This window comes from Thunnus maccoyii, chromosome 14 (assembly GCF_910596095.1).
Source record: "Thunnus maccoyii chromosome 14, fThuMac1.1, whole genome shotgun sequence".
In the NCBI taxonomy this organism is placed as follows: Eukaryota; Metazoa; Chordata; class Actinopteri; order Scombriformes; family Scombridae; genus Thunnus; species Thunnus maccoyii.
Genome location: NC_056546.1, coordinates 16,412,038 through 16,437,292, shown reverse-complemented (window position 1 = coordinate 16,437,292; position 25,255 = coordinate 16,412,038). Strand labels below are relative to the sequence as shown.

At 40.1% G+C, this 25,255-nt stretch overlaps 1 protein-coding gene across 1 annotated transcript in view; it reads right to left on the bottom strand.

Annotated features, from left to right (window-relative positions):
• Window positions 1-25,255, bottom strand: part of golga7bb (golgin A7 family, member Bb) — a 223,120-nt gene extending 197,865 nt beyond the window's left edge. Inside the window, exons 1-3 of the mRNA XM_042432737.1 lie at window positions 24,933-25,255; window positions 11,838-11,999; window positions 9,749-9,842 (exon numbers count right to left, since the gene is read on the bottom strand). Coding sequence (XP_042288671.1) covers window positions 9,749-9,842; window positions 11,838-11,886 — 143 coding nt within the window. The 5' untranslated portion in view covers window positions 11,887-11,999; window positions 24,933-25,255. The remainder of the gene's footprint in view (window positions 1-9,748; window positions 9,843-11,837; window positions 12,000-24,932) is intronic.

Below are 25,255 nucleotides of genomic sequence, written 5' to 3'. Positions count from 1 at the left end.
AAAGCCTCTTGATCTTGCAGTGTTCAAGACAGATGACCAAAGTCTGACCAATGCTTGTCAGACTTTGAAATGTCAAGAGGATTAAAATACAAAGAAACAGATTGTTGCATTTGGGCTCAATCTTTGCTTCTTCTGCACTTCTGTGATGAAGCACCACATCAGAGAAGCTCATTGCTCTGTACGCAGAGATGTGTCACCAAAAACAATTCAACAAAAAGACAATTTAGTCTTATTTTTTATAGTTAGAAACTGCAGTATAGTGCAGCAAGTGCAGTATTCATCCTAGAGCTGAAAATGGGAGCAATGTAATATTCTTGTTCTTTATGTAATTACAATGAATATGCATGTACTTTCAAAGGCCATGTATGTTCCTTTTACACATAATCAGAAAGGGCAGCCGCGTGGCTGAGCAAGGACAAACTAAACAGGAGCAAAATTAAGAAAGACACAAGGAGAAAGCTTTCACTTTCATTTGAATTTGTTGTGACAGTCACCAAGAGCTCAGATACTGTGTACATACAGCTGCACTCAGGACTTATACTAGAAGAATAGTTCTCCCTAAAAATAAAATCCAGTCATCTGTCTACTATCTACTCCCTCAGTGTAAATCTACGGAAGTTCATAAAACTGTTAAATAGTGCTTTGATCCACAACATTTGATCAAAGCCCTCTAAACTAATGATATAATGAGGTAAAACAGGAAATAATTAGATATATATTAAAGAAAGTGATTACACAATATGAGGATTTTTTTGTTGTGAACGATTAATTTCCAATTTGGGAAAAGGCTGAAATGAGAACATATGGGTAGAAGGAAAAATGGATTTAGCTTCAGTGACATCACCTACTGTCATTTTGCAGCCTGGAGTTTAGATTTGTTCTTGTCAGTGTCTCTGTCAGATAGTTTGTGCAGTGCCACAGGGAAGCTGAGATGGGACAAACAGGAAAAATTGTTTCCTGTGACTGACAGTTGTCAGTAAACACAACTCAAACATACCTCTTTTAACAAGATTTTTTTTTCAAAGTCACCACCAAGACACACCAAGATATGAAATTAGAATTCCCTTTGGGTTCAGAGAGTGTTTCTGCAAAAGTGAGATGGACTGTCATGGTGAAGAGGGTCAAATAAGTTCTGATCCTCATCTATGGTCATGAGCCTCAAGTAATGACTGAAACTCACAGATAAGCAGTTGTAATGAGTACCTAGGGAGTATAAAACATGCTCTTTTGCAGTGAAAGATCCCAGTTGAGGTAATTTGGGCATCTGATCAGGATGCCTCCTAGACATCTTCCTCTGGAGGTATTCCAGGCACTGGAGTGATTATGTATCCCATTTGGAACGCCTCAGGGTCTTCCAGGTAAATTTGGAGAACATGGTGGATTGGTGGATGGATGGATGGATGGACAGACGGATGATATAAGTGGCAGGAAGTGGATGGATGGATGTGCGGAGAACAATTTGCAGTTTTCTACTGACTGAGTGTTTGTTGGGCCAACATCTGGTGGCCTTCAGGGGAACACTGTATTTGACGTGTAGCCATGGTTGCTGCCTCTGACAACTAGTGCTAAATCTTTTTGTTTTTATTTGTTTGGTTCTCTTATACATCCAAAGCTTCATTTCAACTGAATTTGGGGTGAGTAGATATTGCCAGAATTTTTATTTTGTTTTCATTTCATCTTTAACTTCTCACCCAGTCCCTTTGTGTAGTGCACATGGGAGCCTGGATTAGCTGTGGTCTCAGAGGGGTAAATACAGCAGTGGTAATCTACTGAGGAGTTTGGTACTGTCTGTGTATTCAGCTAATCACACTAATGCCAGTTGGACCGCCAAGGCTCTGAGATTTAAAGGGAGAAAGCTACATGGGAAATGAGAACACAGCTGGATATCTTGCCACCTAACAATGGAGAAGAGTTTCTGTAAGAGGGGAAGGATGAAGACGACTGACAATTACACCTTTGTCCTCAAGGTTTTGTTCATTCAAGTCACATTACTATAACACTGACTTATACTATGGCTGACAAACACACAGTGCTGCGAGCGCATGCACACGCTGAAACGCTGATGGCAGGTACACACTTGTTAAATACAACTGTGTGAAAGTGGTGTGATTGTGTGAAAACAAAACATTAGCATTCAGACAGAATTCACACACCCTTTCACAAGAATAAATTACATCATTTCAAACATTCACAGACACAATAGAGATATAGGATTTCTGCAGAAGTGAAGGAGGATTCTTGTTTTAAGGCAGTATATTTAGCACGCCAAAGATAAACAAAAGATGTCCAGACTATCTCTTTCTCTCTGTTCTTCTTTCTCACAATACAAAAACACACTTTTCTTTTCTCAGTCTCTTGCTTACTCACAGTAGCAATTCTTTGTGGGCATGTTCCTGCCAGCGAAGATATTAGCAGCAACCCTCTGACAGTTTAATCATGCATACAAAAATGTGACAGACTCAAATTAGAGGGACAAGTCAAGAACACTGACTACACAGGACTTTTAAACATGTCAGTGTCTCATGCTTCATTAACACAGGCACCTTACCACACGCACATTATGCAGACACTTGCAACCTTCACTCTTCATAGTGTGTCTGTTTTTGTCTTCTTGTTTCAAGGACACTGGGCCTCATTTACTAATATGTGCACAGAAATGTTTTTACTTTGTGCACAAAATAATTGCACATGCAAAATTACCGTCTGATTCATGACACGTGCGCACCGGCCAATTCAGTTCTTACCACCGTGCGTATGTTAGTGAATTAGAATCATTCTAAATTGACAGGCGCGTGCCTGCTATTGCTAATTAGCATACTACCACGCCCTAATTTCTCTATATAAGGAAAGCTCTGTTGTAGCAGTGTAGAGAGCTGTCACGTACTGCAAAGAGAGACTTTGACTGTCACATCCTTTGACCGCCTCCCATCATCCCATTTTTTTAGCATCTAACTTCACTTCAAATGATTCCCTCTTTATTTCTGTCACAGTGCAGAGCTGCTTTGATGACATGTTAGCTGGATTCATATTTTCTGATTGTTTCGGGTCTCCTACTGTTCTCCTCCTCCTACTCCTAAATTTGTTCTGTGTTTGTCTTCTGATTTCTGAAAGCAGGACTTGAAGCTTTGCAGTGTTTGGGAACTTTTTGAGAATGAAACTTGCCCACAAACAGAGCAGAACATAGCGGCCTATATGGCAACTGGGTGTGTTCTTTACTCTGAGGACTTTTCTCTGTTGTTGTTTATGTTGAGGTGTGTAGGTGTTTGTTAAATTTAAAAAACCAATTAAAAAAAAAAGGTTGGTTTGTAATGTAGAAATTTATGTGTGCCATAGCAGACTAATGCGCCATCAAACACCTCCAGGAAAAAAATTAATTAAGTTTCTTAACATGCATACTGTAGCAAAATTATGACGATTTGGATTTTGTAGAAGCCCGATGGGTAATGACATATTCCTGATGCTCTCGCTAGCACAATGTCATCTCATAGCACACCCCATCACTTTCTCCTTGTAGCTCGTTCAAGCGAGTACAAATCTTTTTGCAGTTTTTGCAAAGTCATCACTACAAGTGCAAAGTCAGCTCATGGAAATAAGGCAGAGCAGGATCGCTTGGACCATTTTTGGTCTTGTGGTAAAATAATATCCAGCCATTGCTAAAAATGGGTTCTCATTGACAGTTCCACTTTGTATCTAGTTCCCAGTCAGCAGAATATCAAGATTCATTAAGCTCTGATGCTAAAGTATCTCTTATCAAACCTTTTAATCTCCTCACTGTTTTTTATTAGTGAAGAGCAATAGAAAGCTTAAAGGTAACAGGCTTTGATTTTTAGACTGTTGCTGTCTCTGGTTAAAATTACAGACATCGCCGGCGGCAGATTAGCTGTAGCTAATTAATGTTAAATCTGAAATGGCGAAATTGCAACGTTTGGCTGTTCTTAGGCTCTGATTAATGTGCTCTTTGCAGCTGCTGAGATCCAGTGAGTAAAAACACACATCACATAGTAACACCAATTTATCACATCTAGTGGACTGTGTGTTTTTGTAGTTCAACAGGGACCAACAGAGTGGTGACTCCTGTCTCGAGAAATGATCTAGCTGCAGTGTGCCGGGTCCATTTATCAAACATTTCATATATTATGCTCTTTTCAAGTTGTAGGTACAGGTTGTAAACATTAATCAGGCTGCCAGAATGTAGTGTTTCTGCCTTCTCAGCCAACAAAAGGTGATTAGACATATTTGAGTTGTAGTTAGTTCAGCCTTTAGTTACTTGCAAATGTTGAATGTTAAACCATACAAAACTTAATGAGGGATTTGAAAGGATTTGAAAGGTGATTCCATACTGGATTTGCATTTATTAAATACTATCAAACCTCCCATTTTGTACTATTTTCAAACTGACTTGACATAAAAAGCATCATTTCTACAAAGAAGTTATCAAGGACAGGGTTGTGTGGGTTCAAACTATCCCAGCATGAAGTGGGTTAGGAGCAACACACTACATCCTAGACAAGTAACCAGTATATCATAGGTCAACACACAATGATGGAAAAAGACATCACACTCACACACAACTATGAGTTGTCCAATTTACCTAATTTGCATTTCTATGGACTGTGGGGGGAAAGTAGGGCACTCGGAGCAATCCTATGGAGACACAGGAAAACTAGCCACAGCTAGCCAGCAGACTTGAACTAATTGGCATCTGCTGACAGTGTCATCATCAGTGCAGCCTGGATACCAGTTTGATAGTGTGTTCATCGAAACAAGCTCAAGTTTCACACTGAGAGTCAGCCTCAAGAACACAGTTATAGACGTGTGATATTTTGTAAGTTTTAGTGGGTAATGAGATAACTTCCAGCTTTCAAATTCATGTGAGACTGCTGAACTTGGTAAATATGCTTCAGTTGTGCCAAATCATAATGATTGAATAAACCTGGTTCAATGCGGGTTTTTTCTTTTTAACTCTAATTGTTTCCATCCAGTTTTAACAACGAAAGATGGAAGATTGTCCTCAGTCTCTAGTTGTGCAAAGCATTCAGAGACTGACCTGTGAGTCTACTGATCTTCAGACAATGTTTCAGGATGTATCGCTTTTTTTTTTATGCGATGGGGAAAAAATATGAATTGTGTAAAAATCCCAATCAGTCTGTGTGTTTTACCTTTAGAACTAAAAAAATATATAACGTGGCCTAAGATCTGCTCCAGTGTATTTTCTGTTTGTCAGTACTGTGGCACATCTGCTGGAGTACTCCCAACCACTTGCTGCTAATCAAATCTGTTTGGTCGCTCCTCTTAGTGCACACACTGCTGTGAGGTCACAGTTTAAAAACTAATGATAATTAATGATGGCATATGCACTATATATATATATATATATATACACACATATATATACACGGAACCTAAACATGCTCCATTCTTCCCCCTAACTAACCTTATGCAAATGCTTGAATTTTGATATAAAAATATGTATAAATATAATATGTATATATATAAATGTATATGTATGTACAAATGTTAAATGTATAATAATATAGTATAAATATTCAAAATCTTCTGTAGATAATTCTCATCTGTTACTTTTTAAATTGGATCAGGCCTATCCATGGTTGTCACAATTTTAAAAGTTGATATTAGATTTTTTTTATTCAGTCATTTTATTTATGCAGACCACATTGTGGTCAGTCTCCTTTGCTCTTGCTGTGTCTGGCTGATGAGACAGCTGAGGTCATCCACTGCTTGATCATACTGGCTATCAGCAATGAAACATAATAACAATAGGACGACATGAAATAGAAAACAACTGCCCAACCTTGAGAGGTTCCATTGAAATTAATGTGGTTGATGACAGTCTTCACAAGTATAAAAAGACACACAAATGTGTATATTTAAGTTGTGAGTCTAGAATCAGAGAGCCGAGCTCAGCTGTGACCACAGCAAACTAACAACACTGACAGTGGATCTCTGAGAGGCAGAGTACACCATCACTAATCGTAAATCCCACCTCAGCAGCTCAGCAGCTCTCTCATTATGGGGACACTAGCGGCTGTTGTGCCCTGCTCAGTAAGGTTGGGGGTAATTGTTGTGGATGTGAGGGTAATCCTTGTGCTTTTGAGCCATTTTCCAAAACCCCGATTGGCTTGGCAAAGAGATGGAGACACTGTGAGCAGCAGGGATTGTGTACGAGTCTGTGAGTGAGGACGAGAGAGAGAGAGAGGACGGGGAGGAAGAGAAACGGAGGGATGGAGGGAGTATAAAATATTGGCTCCAGAAAAAAAGAGAGAGACAATCTTAGACAGGGACAGAGAGAGCGAGAAAGGTGGGATAATCGAAGGATGAGGCATCAGCCAGACGGTAGGGAAAGAGAAAGAAAGAAAGATATGATGAGGAAAAGAGAGCATGTGCGACACATGCACGTGCCAGTGCATGTGAAGTGTTCATTTGTGCTTGCTTGCCTGCTCTAGTGTGTGTTTGCACCAGACTGAGTAAGCCTCCCTTTATTTGCTGTAAGGATTAAGAGGACAGCTCCAACACATGCACATTCTCGGGCTTAACGCAGTGCCAGACTCTGAGGCACACTCACAACTTGGGGTGTGTGAAATAACTCTGCACGCAGACACGCGGCTGCAGAGATGATGAGCACATTCAACAACTCATGTTGAAGGCTCCACCACAGGATCAGGAGTGAAGACAAAGACAGTTTAATACACGGGTGGGATGCTTTGAAGGCCAAGACATACTGTTGACACTTCAAGGCTGTTATGTGATTAGCGCTGGTGTCCTGCAGAACCTCTGAAATTGGGGGCTGTTGAATAAACTTTCTTCCATCATGTCTGATAGTTTCTGTGTTTCCCCGAGGCAGAGCCGAGTGCTGCTGATCGTGAAAACTTAACCCTGGATGGTCACGCAGGTCAAACACTATCATACAAATACCCTGGGTTTGAGTAGCTGCTAATCTCAACTGGTTTGGGACTGTATTATCCAATTAAAAAAACCTGACCCTTGAAATGACCCACTCAGCACCGAGCACAGAGGCACAGGCGACTGCCATTACTAGAGATAAAAGGACCGGGATTGGATTTTTGGGTAACAGGTAGATACTGCGGAGATTTCCAGTAATTACTTTCAGCACCATGTTGGAGATAAAGTGGGTGAAATTGCAACTAAATTTCTTTCATTGAAAGTATTCTTTTCTTTTAATCTCAATCATTTCTTAGCATGCACTTTAAAGACACTCTCTGGTTTCATTATACTGCCAATTGTGCCCACAAATGTACAGCTGCAATACTGAGCTACAGACAAGACAACCGCGGTGGATGGCAAGCAATGGCCACAGCTGCGCTATGTTCAGATTTTTTCTTTTTCCCATGAGGCTAGGCCCTTCTTGTTTTACACTTCGATGCGTGTGTATTCAATGTCTCATACGCTGGATGCTTACCTGGCGACCAGCCCTCCTAAAAGCACTGGGCTCTGTGTGAGCTGAACGGGGGTCGATGCTGATGCTCGGTAGTTAAAAACACATCCGTATGAAAATTTTGTCTCGGTTATATGTTTAAACTCTCTTGGGTCAATGTTCGGCCGAGCAGGCTGTCATTTAACATGCAAGGTAAAGTAGTTTTCCACCAATCATACATAAAGGCCTCCAAAAGGACTCCATTCATAAATTCCAGGTTTAAGGGGACTTGGCTGTAGGCCAACGTTGTTTCCTGCCATATAATGATTTAAAGTTTTCCATGTTCGTCAGGTACTGCTGCTTTATTCAGCCGACGCATAATCAGACTAACATTCCTTGATTTTCACACAAAAAAACCCTAATACAGCATAGACCACATACCGTGCTGACAAAAAATGAATCATGAGGGGATGCTGTTTTTTAGTCTGTGAAAACTGTTTTTTGGTCTGCAGATAATAATGCTGGTTCAAGTTGCACAAATATAAGAATTTGCAGTTTTTCTCTGTTTTATATTATCATAAAACAACCTTAAAAATGTAATATTTTGTCTTTCAGTCAAACAAAACTCACCATTTTCTGAAATTTCATAGACTTAATGATTATTAAAAAAATAACTTACAGATTCATCATTAAAAAAGACCATCTTAAGTTGTAGCCTCTTGTAGTTACAAAGATTCGATACTCTATCAGTGTACAAAAACATCATTAACATGGTTGGCTGGTTTGTGGATGCGATGTCTGAGTCTTGAACTTGAACTTGTAAAAGCAAAACATTCTTCTGTTGATAATTTGTGAAGACAAGCTGCAAAAGCAGCTACAGATGGAAGCTGGTTACATTAAGTCTCTCTTAAAGTTTGTTCGTGGATAAAATACGAAATCCAAGCCCACAAATCATGTGCAGTGATATCATGAGAGAACTTGACATCGACAAATAAAATAAATTCCAATATAAACCATCTGATCAATGTTTACCAGGCTATGCAGGCTCCACACAAAAATCTACAAACATTTAGAAACGTGTGTGTAAAAGTATTAGTTCAACTTATTTATTTCCACAATTTAAAATTCCATCTCTTCTTGTTCATGATTTACTTTTGCCAGAGTAGACAGCATCAGTCATCTGTGCCCTCGCTGATTTGATCAGAGGAAATTGTTTTCATTTTAATAATCAAAAACCAATTTCAGAGGCTTCCGACAGATTCACGGCAAAGCAGCAGCCGTGTGTGTGCGCTGATGTTTGTTTACTCCGTTCACTTCACAGCCTAAGAGCTTCACCCCATAACACTCTGTCAGTCTGTCAGACAGCGAGAGAGAGAGAGAGAGAGAGAGATCCACACATCGTCTTCACATAAACACGAACTCATGTCCCTGACCTATATATGAGTAATTTGGGAATGCAGCAACTCTTTCGTTTAAGATTCCAGACAGATCGTGCATTTATTCTATCTGTGTTTGGAGCAAATCCTTTCTGATTTTAGCTTTTATCAAAATTTTGTCATTTCATTCAGAAACGTGCAGGCGAAAAGTAGAGTTGCACTTCCTTCCTTCCTTCTTTCCTTCCAAGGTAGCAGGTGTTAAAAAACAAAACAATTAGTCCTACATTGTCTATACGGGCACTTAAAGAGGTGTATGTTTTTTTGAAAAATGTTCAGCCTGCTGCAACTCCACCCAAAACACAAGCCTGCCAACAAATTAGGAATATGTCAAAGCCATGTTAAATAACAATTCTTATTTCCATTGTACTCCTCACACATGCAAATATCTACACCCACATATTGTACACTCAGCCCACGTACATTCAAATACAAATTAGAAAGCACGAGGTGGAGCGCAAACCTCCGCCAACGCTGAACAATTCTATAACAACTTGTAACAATTCATGTGTTCAACATTTGTTTCAGACGTCTGACTTTCTGACAAAACAACACTGTACTGAAACGCCCTTAAGAAGCAGACTTGAAAGTCTCAGATGTCAAACTTTTTCCTCAGCACACAAACGCAGCATCGTAGTCAGGGCTATGAAAATGACAACCAGCTAATAGCAGAAATCCTCATCATCACTGATGTCTAGTCAGTTGCTCTTTTAGGCAAACAGAAAGGGATGAAAATATACACGTTATGTTTGTGAGGAAAAATAGAAACTCAACTGAGAAACAAAGTATGCGCATACTCTGCCAAGATGTGGCCTGTTCACGGTGTAAAAGTGAGCAAGTAAGTGTTTGGACCAGTGTGTGTATGTGTGTGTGTGTATGTGTGTGTGTGTGATGCAAGCAGGATGTAACCAGAGTCTTTTACCTCAGAGTATCCATGCTGGCTTGTCCCGAACCTTCTTGCATCAAACATGTGCCAAGGAGAACAGACGCATGAGAGGATAGCGATGATAGCCAAGCTGCAAAAAAGACAAGAAAAAAAATAAAAAAGATGCAAAGCTTTTTCTGTGATGGATAGCTTAACCTCCCCCTGTCACTTCTGCCAATTTTAGCAACAGACAGTATAAATACAGTTTCGCTATATCCTCAAGGTCGGTTTAACTGCAGTTTGATAATAGATTTGAAAATAAAGATTTTCCTTGATAGTTTCTTGAAGAACAGTTCAAGGACAATACAAAAGGTGAGAAAACCAAAACAAAATCTTTGATTAGAGTGCATAAACTTTACCTCTCAAGGTTCTCACATTCCTTTGATTTTACACCTTTATAATACATAGTACTGTAGTGAGCAAAGTTCACCAATTGCTTTCAACCTCTGGTCACAACTGGAGGATTCCTCCCAGCAACACTTCTGCCATTACTCCCTGACTTTCAGTGAAGGTCACGCTGCTCAGAATGAGTTTCAGCCACCTCACAAAGCCCACGAATAAAGACACAAGTTATGGTTTCTCTGTTTTTAGGGTCAGTGGTTTTTGGCCCGGAGAGAAAGAGAGGCGGCTCGTGGACGAGGAACAAAGGAACAGGGGAACAAATGAATACAGGAGCTGAATAATTTAATTTGGAGAGCAGAAATGTCATCTCAATTAGACCGTGAGATGAACTCACCACCTCGCACGCACACGCTTACACACAGTGAATGGTATGTTGTGGGAAATGGAGGTGACCTGAGTCAGAGGGATAGATGAAAACATTAAGAGAGAAGAGAGAGACAGAGAGGCAGAGAGAGAGCCATCTGCCTCTTGCATTAGTGTATTAGGAACAGACTGGCTCCAAGAGAGCAGCTCTTGAAGATAACAAACCTCACACTCTCACCACTCTCAATTTGAGCCCCCTGTCCAAAGACACACACACACACACACACACACACACACACAGGTGCACGCATGCATACAGACAAACACACACCTATGAAAGCATGTCCAGCCCTCCAGTAATTAGCTTCTATTTGACAGCTCAGAAACCACATTTACACCATCTCAGTCTCTCTCCACCTCTCTCCGTCCCTCCCTGGCTTGCAGAGCTTCATGCAGTATATTTAGTTGGAGGGATGAGAGAAGCAGCAGAGGATGAATCCTCTGATTAATGCAACTCTCATCCCTACTCTAATCCCTGATTCGAGCACCTGTCAAAACAGGAGCTTTCACATGCACTTGAATCACACACATGAGATGCATGAAGGCCACGGCATATTTACTCAACCAAGATACAGTGTTGCACTCCAAAAGACTCAGGCCTCAGATTAAAGGCTTTGTAGTATAGAGAAGGCAATAATATAGATTCGCATCTTGCAACAGAGTTCAATCCACATTTCCAATAGAGCTGTTTCTCCACTGATCTCTCCGACCTATGACATCAACTTTTACTTCTCTACAGCGTGTGGTGCATTCTCGCTTCGTGATTAAGTATCGACGCCTTTATTTCCAGGGGTCCGCATCTCATTTGCTAACCCCAGGAAGTTGTATGTGCAGAACCCTGTGTAAGCATGGGGCAAATCCCAGGACTCGGGGCAGATTAGAGGCAGCTTACATTGGCACCTTGATGGAAAGGCACAGTAAATCTGAGGTATTCACAACCCAGCTGGCACATGATGTCTATAAGTCATATCAGCCTCGGCCTAGCACAAGATTTAGTCTGTGTAGCCACGAGTGAATCATGACCTGGCATCAGAACAAGAAGCGCATTGTTGTCCTCCCCCGTGAACCCCTGCGTTTGGCAGAGCTCAGGGGAAGAAAGCAGAAGAGGCAAGCCGACAGAAAGAGGTTAAGAAGTACGGAAAACATACAGTGTGTTTACATACAGTTAAGAAACCTTTTTTTAAATGTCATTTAATGATAAACCCAGTTTCGATTTATGAAGCGAATCCTGCAAGCAACTTCCTCTTTTCACCGCAACATATATATCTAACACACCATTTTAATCATGGTAGTGTGATTAAGGTGTCAGTGCTTTGCTCACCATTTTGATGCATGCCTGCTGCCACACTGCTGCTGCTACTGCTGTTCATATAGCATTTCAAAAGCTCCACCTCCACTCCAGCATCCACTTATGGGCTCTTAGTCTACCTTCCTCTAGGGGGGAAGTTAATATCATCACTCCCCACTCCCTGCTGTGCTGAGCCTGATGTTGTCAGAGAGATAAAGATCAGAGTGTAGATTATATTAAATATTCTTTACAGTAGATAATCTATTCCACTGGCTGACCATAATCAGGTTAATTGATCAAGAGAAACCCAATTAACATGGCTTGATTTTTGCAGTAGAAACCAGTTCCACAAAGCAGGTTTACTGAGTTATCTGGTTAACTTCACGTACAAAACCGAGTCCCCACTCATCTGGAACATGATCTGATGGTAGATGACCTATTTCAGGGCGTCATAGTGGCCTAGTGATACACACACACGTGGTGGCAACATCCCAGAGGCCCCATTTCACTAAATTAATAACATGCAAGCTGCAATTTGCATGTTAATTTTGACGTTCATTTTGATACGTTTCACTGGTCAGGAAAAAAAAAACACCCACTGCAACTCATGCAAGGGCATGCAAGAGCCCTGTAGGACACGCAAGTTTACCTGCAATGCTGCCATTTACGATCTGTGTGTAAGTTAAGTTACAAATCAAACAAGAAGTTGGTTTCCACGCATTGCTCGAGATGTTTCCCTCTGGACCTGCCCCACCCCCCCCAAGAGCCATGCCGTCGCGTGGATGAAATGTAAAGCTGTAGACATTTATTTTTACGCTTATTGTTAAAGATGTTTGCAATAAGAGAATAAAAGCTGATACACAATAGTATATTTGTGTCGCAATACTTGTTTGTCAATGCAGCAGAGATGTGAGGAAAAAAACTCATTTATTATTTGTAAAAACCCAGAAGTGACATTCATTTTGCATGCTAGGGGTATTAAACAGACAGGACTGAAAATACACAAAGGACAGAAATCAAGTTTATGAGTTTGCCAAACTGGGTTATTAAACAGAATCTAAAAGAAACAAATGACAAACAAGAATTTCCAAAACTTTTGTTCTTTGTGATTTTTTCTTCTAGATTATGAGCTACAGAGTTTCCAGAGTGGATGCTGTAAAATGTGTGAGGTGTTTCTCAGGGAGGGGGATAGAGAAGGGGGGGGGGGTTGATTTCATAACTAAAACAAACCCCCAGGCCTCTCCAGATGCCTCATCTGAATAAATGAGTCCTTTTAATCAATAAGTCATCTACCTTCTGTGAAAAGTACTGAGGCTACACAATCATCCATGATAAATATACAACACATCCACATAACATGCCTGCATAGAAACACAATCACACTAACAAAAGTGTGAGAGACAGATATGAAGACTGTCGAAAACAGAGACAACTGTTTTTATTGCTTCAAATACCTCTCAGATAAAGTGTCTGTTCACATGCTGGAAAACAGCAGCTACAGCAGGTTTTTTTTACATTCTAATTTTGATCAAACATTGTAGGAATAACATTTATTCATTAAAGCTGCAAGCAGCGATGAACAGGCCCTCGTGCCTCCATGCACGTCGGGCCACGACACAATCAAAGGTCTTCTGTCACAGGCATGTAGATGACTTCAGACCCGGCTGTTTTCAGACAGTGCAAGGAGATTAACATCACTTCCTTTGTCCACTATTTTGCCTGCTGCTGGGGCTGCAGTACAGAGCTACAAATTTTAGTTTTGATTTTATTTTTCTGCAGCACTTTATCACTAAACTGTCACTCTCACTCAATGAGCTCCATTCAACCCCCACACCCACCCACCCCCCTCCTATTCTCTCTCTCTCCCCCTCAGTTGGAGAGGAGAATGTCACTCTTCTTGTGAAATATCCTCATGAGGATATGTCATCGTGAATCCATTGATACAGGTTTCAAAGTGGTCAGACTTATAGTTTAGACATCAGAATCATTTGTTTGACACAAAGTTTATGCCTAGAGATTGCCTCCCCATTGGTTTACATTGTAAGGTGTGATGTGGCACTACAACTTTCAGGGCTTATAATATCTAAACCGTTTGAGTTATTACAAAGTTTTTAACAACTTTTGTTCAGCACAGTGTCATAAGTCATGTATTCAAGTTTGAAGCCGACACCATTAACGCCCTAGGAGGAAATAGCATTTCTTGGGGGTCCAAAATTGGCACAAAGTCATACTTTGATGGGCATATTGCAGACTTCCTGTTGGATTTAGGTCAGGGGTGTCAGCATATGATTTGTAGGTCTTGATGAGACGAATAATTGAGTTTTGGTTCGATCTCTCTACGACATTCCTACGGGCCGTGGCGGCCATATTAGATACATAGGTGGCGCTATAGAGCACATTTTGGCACTTTGGGGGCTAATTTTTACATTTTATCAAATATTTCACCAGACCTGATGTGTGTGCCAAATTTGGTGAGTTTTTGAGGATGTTTAGGGGGTCAAATTAAGGGTTGAAGTGGCGTAATAATAAAGAAAGAATAAGAAGAAGAGGAAAAAAACAAACACACGAAATACAATAGGGTCTTCGCCCCTTTGGGGCTTTGACCAGGTCATGTGGGTTAAAAGTCTTTACTTTTCTAAAAATAGACTTGATGAAAATTAGGAAGTTAATTTCTTTTACACACAAAGTCATCAAAAGTTTTCAATTTATTTATTGAAATTAAGTCAGACCTTTCAATTCAGGTCTGAAAACATCTACATGCCTGTGACAGAAGCCTTTGGACTGCGCCACACCCCAGTTACTTAATGTTTCTATACATCTGACAGCAGTGTTCAATGCTTACTTTTTTTTCAAGGAGGAGGAGACTATTACACATATAAGCATATATTGTACTAATGATCAAGAAAGACTGTAGTCTATATGAGGGAAGAACTCAGGAAGACTGGAGTTCCGGAGCTCAGCATTAAAACTTTAATGGACCTGCCAAGAGGGTGGAGCAGCATTTTTTTTTGTAGTTTATTAGACAGACAGGATTAATGTGTAGGATTTAATCATTGGTTCACAGTCTGAAGCAGAGGGTAGCAGCAATGCACCTAATTTGCTGTTTGCCAACCACTGTTATCACCCAAACAGAGGAGAATAAACATTTTTTTCAAACAGAGTGGTCAGCCGAGGTGTTTCCTATCTGTGCAGCCGAACACAGCAGCTCTTCCACGGACTGTTTCTCCCTGATGGTCCCGGTGTGTGTTTTGCAGGCTTCACTTCACTTAACTGACTGACAGACCCGCTGGTTCTCCCCACTTTAACCTGAATAACAAATCGGGGTTCGGTGCTCCTGTTGGATCCAAACAGACAGCCGGGGCTAGCTGAGGTGCTAGCGTAGGCTAAGTGGTTGTGCTTCTTTCCAGTCATGCTGCAGCTAACGCTGCGCTAGCCTTACGAGCGTCGCCACTTCCTGTATCCGTTGTTTCAACTTTAAATCCCTCTAGCGTTTTATATACTTTTATGGTTGTAAATTGTAGTCGCATTGTGCGAGTAAATTTTTTTTCCACTTTGCACACATCTATTTTTAGGTACAAATGTGAGTCAACTTCCAGAAAGTCTCAGAAAACGCCTTTTTATTTACATGATTGGCGCTACTGGTGGCTCGATTACTGTGTGTGGGCGTCGTGATGGCCTCATGACGTGTCATCATGCAAGCTCATAAAACAGCCGGCTTGGATGCGACAGTCCACACTTGATCACAGTGTCGTGGTAAGAACTGGTTTCTTCTCTGTTAGCATGAACTCTTTGTTAAGTTTACCAATGCTTTTAGTAATAACTTTTTATTTTTTCATTGAACATATACAGTAAATGTGTAATGTGACTGTTGTTTGGTGACTGTGTGGTGAGGTTAGATGCAGGCGCGGGCTAAATTTCACGCACAGCTTACTTTTGTCTTATAAAATGTGGTCCTTAGACACGTGGCTGACGTTAAAATAGTACGATAAAATACAAAAAGCAGTGTAAATAATGTGAGATGGATTAAAAGATTTATTGATGGTTTGTCATCGATTATCATAATTTGTGCTCATGCAAATTGTATGCTAAAGCTGTATTCAGACCAAATGCCAGTAGTACAGCTCGGCTGCGGCCATTTTGGCGCTGCGGTGGACTGCGGTGACCCATTGTTTTGCAAACTGCCATTGTGAAGCCACGAGTGTAGCGATATGGTCATTGCCGTCTTGGATGTGGCCGTCGCCACGTTTGATTTTTGGAGTTGGAAGTGACCATATTTGGACGAGGGGGTGTTCTGGAGCTTAGCATTAAAACTTTAATGAACCTGCCAAGTGGGTGGAGTAGCGGTTTTTTGGGGGTTTTTTGAGTTTATTAGACAGACAGGATTGATGTGTAGGATTTAATATTTGGTCTACAGTCCGAAGCGGAGGGTGGCGGTAATGTGCCTAATATGCTATAATTCAGCTATCGTTGAAGCGTGTGGCCGTGGCGTTGAGTTTTGATGTTTCGCCATGACAGAGGAAATTGCTACAACTTTAGTGCAAATGCTCCAGTCTGCCCCAAACTTTGCATGTTTGATAAGAGTCCCGGCCTGAACACGTCCTCATGACAATATTCAGTCAGTGATGCAAACTGGCTGAATTGCGCCCCCTATGAAATTGGACAAAGGAAGTGATGTTTATCCCCTTCTTGCACTGTCTGAAAACAGCCTGGTTCTGAAGACATCTACATGCCCAGGACAGAAGACCTTTGATTGTGTCATGGCCCGATGTGCCCAAGGGCACGAAGGCCCGTTCAACACGGCTTGCAGCTTTAATTATGGCTTAATTCCATTTAGCTGCTTCAGTTTCGGGGTCTTGGTATTGTGTATTCTGGCTCACTGTCATGACTTACTGAGACATCTGAGTAGGCCATCATTAATGTTATTAGTTACAGAGTTTTCCTTTTATGAAAGGTCAAAATGTTTGTTGTGAGGCCTGTTCCAGCCCACCTTCAACCTGAGCAGAGGTCTAATCAGCCAGAATAAGTGAAACCAACTGTGTAGATATGCAGGTACTTCATAGTCAAGATAGCCTATGGACTAACGTGGAATAGAAATAAAATCCTCAGAGTTTGGAGAAACCAAACTTATGTTTATTGTTTTTTGCACTGATGAATTAACAGAGCTTCTTTCTGGTCTATAATTTGTAACGTAAAATTTCACATTAGTACCACAAGTAGTTATTTTTCACACCACTAACATACCAGTACATGTGCAAAATCAAAAGAATAGATAGAGACATCTCACTTCTTATCAGTGGTTGATATGTGGGGACTATTCTGACCTTCTGTTTTACTGGCTGGTAATGTTCATTGTGTCATTATATGCAGTCAAAAGCAGGCAATACAAGATAAACTTCATAAGATAGCAGAAGAAGTTGTGTATGCATGCATGTGTGTGTGTGTTCTTTACTGTTGGTATTACTACTTGATGCTTCTCTAGACCGAGCAGTTTGTTAGCTGAAATTTCTGACAGTTGCCAGAGGCACAAATGAATTTCTAAAAGGGCAAAGTAAAACACCAGAATAAACCCAAAGACTGATGAGCAATCCAGCTCCCGTGTTCCCCTAGGTTGACTGCTTTGGGGGGACAGTGGCGGCGGCAGAGGGTGAGGAGGAGGTGGGAGGGGGCGGAGGCTGAGCAAAACTTGGAAGAGACTCAGCAGCCAGACATTTGTCCGTTCTCTGTTTAGGAGCAGCTGAGATTGTCACTAAAATAAGAATAGCTGGTCCACCTTAAAGGTCAGTTCATCTTAAGTGAGCCTGGTCAAGTTAGGCTAATCCATTGTTGCTAACTTCAGGGCTAACCCCCTTCACTTTAAACAGCAGGAGTTAAAGCAAGACATGGGAGTTTGGCTTGGGTCTTGAGGAGTTGTAGCATTTATTCACTGACAAATAGCCTAAACTGTACACACATTGCACTGCTACATTCACAGCCATACTGCTAAACTACATACTCTCTGCTCCAGTCGCTGCAGCCTCACTGTCAAACACAGGCTTCCCCCCTCCTCTCTCTTTCTTTCCCTCTCTCTCTCTACCGCACACTTGCTACTTTCCACCTTAATGGAAGACTAATACTAGATATTTCAGCTTGAATTTCAAATGTTTGGGGTCATCGTCCGTCCATCTTTTGCGCGGATTACATTAATAAATTACTCCTGTTGGCTTTTTATTCGTGAAGCTTTTATTGCACTTACAGTAACGTGTGTGAATAAATAACATAAATATTATTTCTTTGAGGAGGGGCAGGGGGTCCCGTTGGAGGGGTGTGCTGCCCCTCCAAGGTAATGGTAGGGGAAACGCTGAGCTCTGTTCTAGATCTACTACTACTACATTTGGTCAAACAAAATGTTGGGAAATTATAAACAGGTATTTTTCACTGTTTGACATTTAACAGACACATAATAATCACAGATATAATTAGCTAATTAATCAATAATGAACATAATAGTTAGTTGCAGCCCTGTAATAAAATGCAGTACTTGGTATTTCAAGGCTTTTTTTCAGTGGTTATTTGTCTCTGAAACTGTACATTACTGAATTTTTGGTTAAACCTCTTAAAAAACACTTGTAGTCCTCCATGTATCCATCAACGCATACACCCCATAACGTCAAAGCTATTTTGCATTTCATTCACCATCAGTTTATCAGCTGGTAAGTAGGCTCTCTGCGGTAGTTGGTGTTACCGGTGTTACATGTTGTGACATACACCAATTACATTACTTGCCCACTGCCCCCACCGTCATTTTGCTTTTTTTAAAGAAATAAAACCCATTTAGTTCATTTTAGCGTATCAGCACCCACATTCACCAAATAAAAAAACTTTAATTTGTATAATGTGCAAAAATTATAAACTGAAAGTATCTGCTCCGTCGACAGCAGCAGCAGCAGAGTCGTAGAACAGGGCAGCAGAGTGAGACGTCTGTCCTCCTCTCTGCTCTCTGCTGTAAAAGCATGTAGCTGCTAGCGAGCAGCTGCTCTCATGTCACCCTGGGTCGCGGTGTTTGTTTTCAGCAGAAACTCTCCCACTCTCAGCTTGCTCAGCCTGCTCTTGGTGTTTCTCTCTCCGGATGGCAGGCGGATCGTTCTGGTTCTGGTTCTGGTTCTAAGCAGCGGTCGTCCTCTGGCTCGTCCGACTGGCTGTACCCAGAGGACGACCCACTGGCAGTAGCCTGAAGCCCGCCGTCACTAACTCTTAAGTAAGGGCAAGATCTAAAAATCTAACGTTACAGAGCAAAGTAAGCGCTCTAAAGTCTAAAGATATTGAGCATCAGTGACGAATATCTTATCTTGTAAAATGTCCAGTGTAACTGGTTACACTGGTGTTGCCACGAGTTTATTAACTGGTGGGAAAATTTCCTCACCATGGCATCCCTATTGGGATGTTGCCAAGTATTTTTTACTTGCTGCCATAGAGATATCGCCAACAGTGTTGACGTGACAGCTGGCAGAGGAACAACAGAAATAGAGAAGAGAGAAGAGAGAAGGAGGAGGAGGAGGAGGAGAGAAATGGCAAAAGACAGACAGTTTGATAGAGGGGGAAGGAAAAGATGGGCTATTTTTTTTGCTGTCTGTTCTTCAGGTTCAAAGAGCCAACAGGTGCAAGAAGATTGCAGCTGTCCCGAAAAGAGGGCGCGGATGGAAATTAGGATGGAGGCTCATGTCAAAATGACAACTGTTCTCCATCCTCATCTCTTTCTCACATAGATAGTTCTCTACAGTCATGAATATTTCATTTTCATACTTCTGAAAAAGAGAAGTGTGCCGTTTGTACTTCCGCTGCTCTGCATACTAACTAGAAGCTCTTCCCTTTTTGAGGGAAAAAAATCATCTTGTGAGGTAAACGGATGTGATGAGGAATGAAGATGAGGGATGGAGTGAGAGAGAAGAGGCAGGGCGGCCTCATCTGCAAAATCAAATTTGCGCTCTGTACCACTGATTGAACAACTGTGCAGCATTAATCTCGCGTTATTGTGAAGGTAGTCCGGAGTGCAGGCCTCTGCTGCCGAGCAGGCTTAGAGAGTTTTAGATGAAAACTCACAACTCGTAAATCTCACAGGCTACAAACAGTCTGCTAGGCTTCGATCGGGGTCATGTCCTGGCTGTGTCGCGCACAAGGAAACTAAGGAATATCGTTTCTTTGTTGCTTTCTCTTGACAGCCTTAACTAAAATTCAGGTTTTCACTTTAAGACAAAAAATTGCCAATCCAAACATGCATCAATCATACAGTATGTCAATATGGCCATCCCACACATGATTGGATCTGTTAATATAGATGATGTTAGCTCATTTAAAGACTCGCCTGGAAAGCATCACAATATCCTGCACACTTTACAACATAGTAGACTGTAGTCCCAAGACCCCACTGAGAATCCCAGTTTTATTCTTCACTGTACCAGAGACAGATGTGGATGAATGCACACAGAACACAAATTTATACACAACCAACTAGGGCTGCAACTAACCATTAGTTTAATTACTGAACTATCTGTCAATTATTTTCTTCAATTACAGGAATCATAAGTCTAAACTGCCAGAAAATTGTGGAAAAAATGCCCGGCATCAAGATTCCCCATAGCCCAGGTTGATGTCTTCAAATTGTTTGTCTCACCCCAAACATATTTAATTTGTAATCATATTAGGGCTGAAACTAACGATTATCTTCATTGTTGATTATCTTCATCGTCAATTGATTTGATTAATTTATCTTTTAGTCTGTAAAATGTCAAAAACTAATGAAAAACTGTCCATTAATTTCCCAGAACGTCTTCAAATATCTTGCTGTGCCTGACTAACAGTCCAAAAGCCAAAGACATTCAGTTTATAAACTGGAGCTGCAGCAAAGGATTTTTGGTGATTTTTGCTTGAAAAGTCAGTGACACAATTATTCTTTTATTAAAATTGTTGACGTTTATTTTTCTTTTGATCGACTAATCGATTATTCGACTAATTGTTTGTACTCTAAATGATATAAAACAGAGAAAAGCAGCAAATCTTTATATGTGAGAAGTTAGAAGCAGAGTTTGTTTTGCATTTTTGATTGATACATTAACAATAGCAACAACTAATCAACCAACTTTCTGTTAAGCAATTAATCAACTAATCAATTCAGCACTACAAACAACACAAATTAAGCAGATTGACGTTTTCGTGTGCAGACAGAGTGCTACTAAATTCCTTCTTCACTTCAAATGTTGTTTTCATTTTGCCAGTTTGCCTGAAGTGGACGTTGAGATTGATCTGCGAGTTGACTAAATGACACCACATTCTCTGTCACAGGCCATAAAGATGTGATGTAAAGATTTGTTGTTAGTGCTAAAATGATTTGCTGTAGTTTTGAAGCACTGTATCACTGATGCAGCGAAAAACTGCTGCAGCTTTATGGACGTTTTTGACAACACATAGCTCATTATGCAAGTGCGTGTGAGTACGAGAGGGAAACAGAAAGAAGGAGTTGCACTGACTTATTACTGGAAACACTCTGTCATTTTGGATGAGGCAACAGAAATCAAGTTCCCCACTCGATTTAGTGTTAAAAAAAAAAAAAGACGGCTGGTATTGAAATGTAAGCATTGTCCTTTGAATATGTGATTAAAAACATCCAGCCCAAAAATATGCTGAATTCTTTAAAAAAGGGGGTTTCAAAATATGGTGTTAAGAGGAGCATCTTTACTTTCAGCTTCATCCCGCACTCTTTGCAGTGCTGTTTATTCTGTGTTCTTACTTTGATCTCCACCTTTTTACCTCATATTTATCGCTTTAAGAAAACACAGGCGCGAAGCCAAAACAACATAAAATTCCATCTGAAAAGAGGCAACAGAGTGGAGATAGAGCATTACACATACACAGAAAAACAGTTTCCCTTTTATTATTTTTAAATTATATGTTGCAGGTCTCCAGCTGGAGGTAAATAAATCCAGGAGAGACTTTATCGAGCGTGATGGGCCCGTGCTCCCCTCTCCTCTCCTCGTTATGCCTTCATAAACCCTCAGAACCGAATAGGCCAGATGTATAAATTTTTGAATGCAAGATTGCTGATGTGATTTCACATCTGACTTTGTCCCCGCTTTCTCCCCTCCTATTTATCACACTGCTCTGAATATTTTTATTATTCCCTCTATCTGTCTGAACTTTGAGCCTTGTTTTTCCTCTCAATTCTGTCCTTTTGTTCCTTTGCTTTTAGGCTTTTTATCTCTCGGTTCTACCTCTTTTCTCTGTGCAATTTTCTTGCAAAGTGCCGATCTTATTACAGAGGTATTAGGAGTGTGATTCATAAAACATCCAAGGACATCCCTGTTGCTGCAGTGTGTGTGTGTGTGTGTGTGTGTGTGTGTGTGTGTGCGCGTGTGTGTCTCCAAGGAGAAGACCAGCGTGGTGCTGCTGAGGCCTAAATCTGTCTCTAACTCTTAATTAAACCCTGGGCTCCAGTGGCCCTAACTTATTAAAGACCCAGAGTATGAAACACCCACACTCACACATCTCAGACACACACACACACTGACAGATGTACTCACACACTTCTTTTAAGCTCACAACATCCCACCTTTAAGCTACCAATGATTTAATGCATCTCAATATTTCACCTTCCGCTGCTACTTAGTGACCCACTTGCAGAGAAGCAAATTATCTCCTGCACTTTTTTAGCCCCTCGCTTCGGGGAAGTACTGGAGGAGATTCAGCAGGATTGCGACTGAGTGGAGTTTACAGTTTTAAAAATAGTTTTAATCAAATCCATGCTTTATTACATGACAGTGTACTTAACTAACTGTAAATAGTGGCCAGGGAAATTAAATAACACACATGCAGAGTTTATAACAACCTTAAACAGTAGGAAATTGTGAAATATGTTTAGGGGGAAATTGCAGATCTGACCACTTTTCTTCAACATATTGTGATTACATCCACCAAATATTCACTGCCAGCTATTTTCATTGGTTCAAGTTCAGTTAGTTTAGGTGAGAAAAATAATTTTATCATTTATTCATCATGGTTGAATATGAGTGACTTGTCATGTGAGACACAGTGTAGAACCAGGCCACCATAACGTTCATCCATCACCACAACTACATCTACACATTTACTGATAATATTTCTATGAATACTACATACATCCTGCAATGAAACTGAATATTTAAAACATGAACACAACCCATAGGAGACAGTTTTACAGTGTCCTCCTTTTTCCATCCATCAAAGGCAGTCATGTGATGGATCCGTTGTCACATACTGTACATGTAATACACATCCCCTCTGCTGTAACAGCAAAACATCAATATCCTTACATACTGCACATCATCAATTTCCAGCCACAAAACATCAATATTCATTCAAATATACTCAATTCCAACGATCAAAACAATGAATCCTATGTGATCTGTCAGTGTACTTATTGATTATCACCATCAACTGTGGTCATGAATAAATCTGAATAAAATCTGAAAACCTGAAATCTGATCTGTTTCATGACAAATCTTTAAAAAAAAAACAAAAAAAACAAACAGTATTTGCCATGTGTCTCATCCAGTTGCAGCACCAGGAGTTATAAGCTTATCAACAGTAAACTTCACATCACCTATCCACTGAGTCACCTAGAAACCTGAGTAAATAAAGGTGTAATTCATAAAATATACCACTGATACTCAAAAGTCGATATTTCAAGTAGACTTGCCCACACTCAATGCCTCCATCACATTTATTAAAAGGATAGAATTGACCACAATCTTTCACACAGCAGCATTCACACATAACTTTGACACATATTGATAATAGAGCTGCAACAATTAGTCAATTAATTGATCGACAGAAACTAAATCACCAACTATTTTGATCATCGATATAATCATTTCAAATCACTTTTTAAAAAAAAAAAAACATTCTTTTAATTTTCTCATTCCAGCTTCTTAATTGTAAATATTTTCTGGGTCTTTCAGTCTTCCATGATAGTAAATTGAAAATCTTTGGGTTGTGGACTGTTGGTCGAGACAAAACAAGACATTACAGGTTGCAATCTTGAGCTCTGGGAAACAGTAATCGTCATTTTTCACCATTTTCTGACATTTTATGGACGAAAGACTAATCGATGAATCGAGAAACTAATCAACAGATTAATCGATAGTGAAATGGATCATTAATTGGTGCCCTAAATTGGTAATCAGTCTAGTTCATCAATTAATGCAATAAATTAAAATCACTGATAGTGCTCCCTCACCTTAAACATCCATATTCTTTGCTTGAAACATAAAGGTAAATAAACCAATATAATATCAACAAATAGTAATGAAAAGTAGTGAAAAGTTTCAAGCACAACTATAGAGTCTGAAGAAAATACACATAAAAAATATTAGGAACACTTTTCAATATAATGCACTCCAATATACCACCACCACCCAGTTCATAAATGTAGAGCTGTTGTATTGGATTGCATTAGACTGCACAGGTGTATCTAATAAAGTGGCCAGTGAGTTTATATATATTTTTTTTCTTTTTCTGTTCTTTGTTTTTTCTGTTTTGTTTTACTTTTTATGTCATGTTATGTTATGTCAAAAAAATATGAAAACCAATAAATATATTCAAGCAAAAAAACAGTTCCAGCTCCAGTTAAATAAGAGATGAGGTTGCCTTTAACCACTGTGACACACTGTAGAAAACCAACCCCTACTACCGATATGAAATTCAGGCTGTTTGCCAACAAAAACACACATATCAGATCCCAGGAGCAAAAACATAAAGTAATATTAGATGAGTGCATTGTACAGTATAAGCAAACCTTCACTCATACACACCTGCAGTTAATACAGGACCTAATTAGCATAATTAATTCAGCAGCTACAGGGGACATCAAAGTAGACTGGCTCTATGCACACCAGTGAATCAATCACCCTACATCTGTTGACTTTCCCTGACAGCAAACATAACAAAATTATCTATATTCTCCTTCAAATCCATCTGTCCAACACTTCTATCAAGTCTGAATTACACTAACCGACACCTGCAAACTTTACACAGACAACCAATTAGCAAAGTATTCATCACAGAGACAAACAATGTCTATAAAAACAAGCAAACACACTATAACTGACGGAGATATCTTACCTGTAATCAGATGGGTTTTTTTTCTTCCAGAAGCAGCCACCACAATATTCACTTCCATCTTGGATTTAGTTCATTTATTGGGGTTAAAAATGGAGCATATCTACAAATCAATATCAAGCTAGCTGTTAAAACTTTAACGCTTCTCACATCGCCTCCCTGTTTTCATCCTCAAAACAATCCTGCTGAAACATTCCTCCTCGGTGTTTTTATTTTAAACGGTTATTTTTCTTCTTTTTATATAATAAACTAATATATTTTATAGTTAGTTTGTTTGCACTAGCTTCGGTTAGCCCGCCAACTGAAATCAACCGGAACCAGCTCAG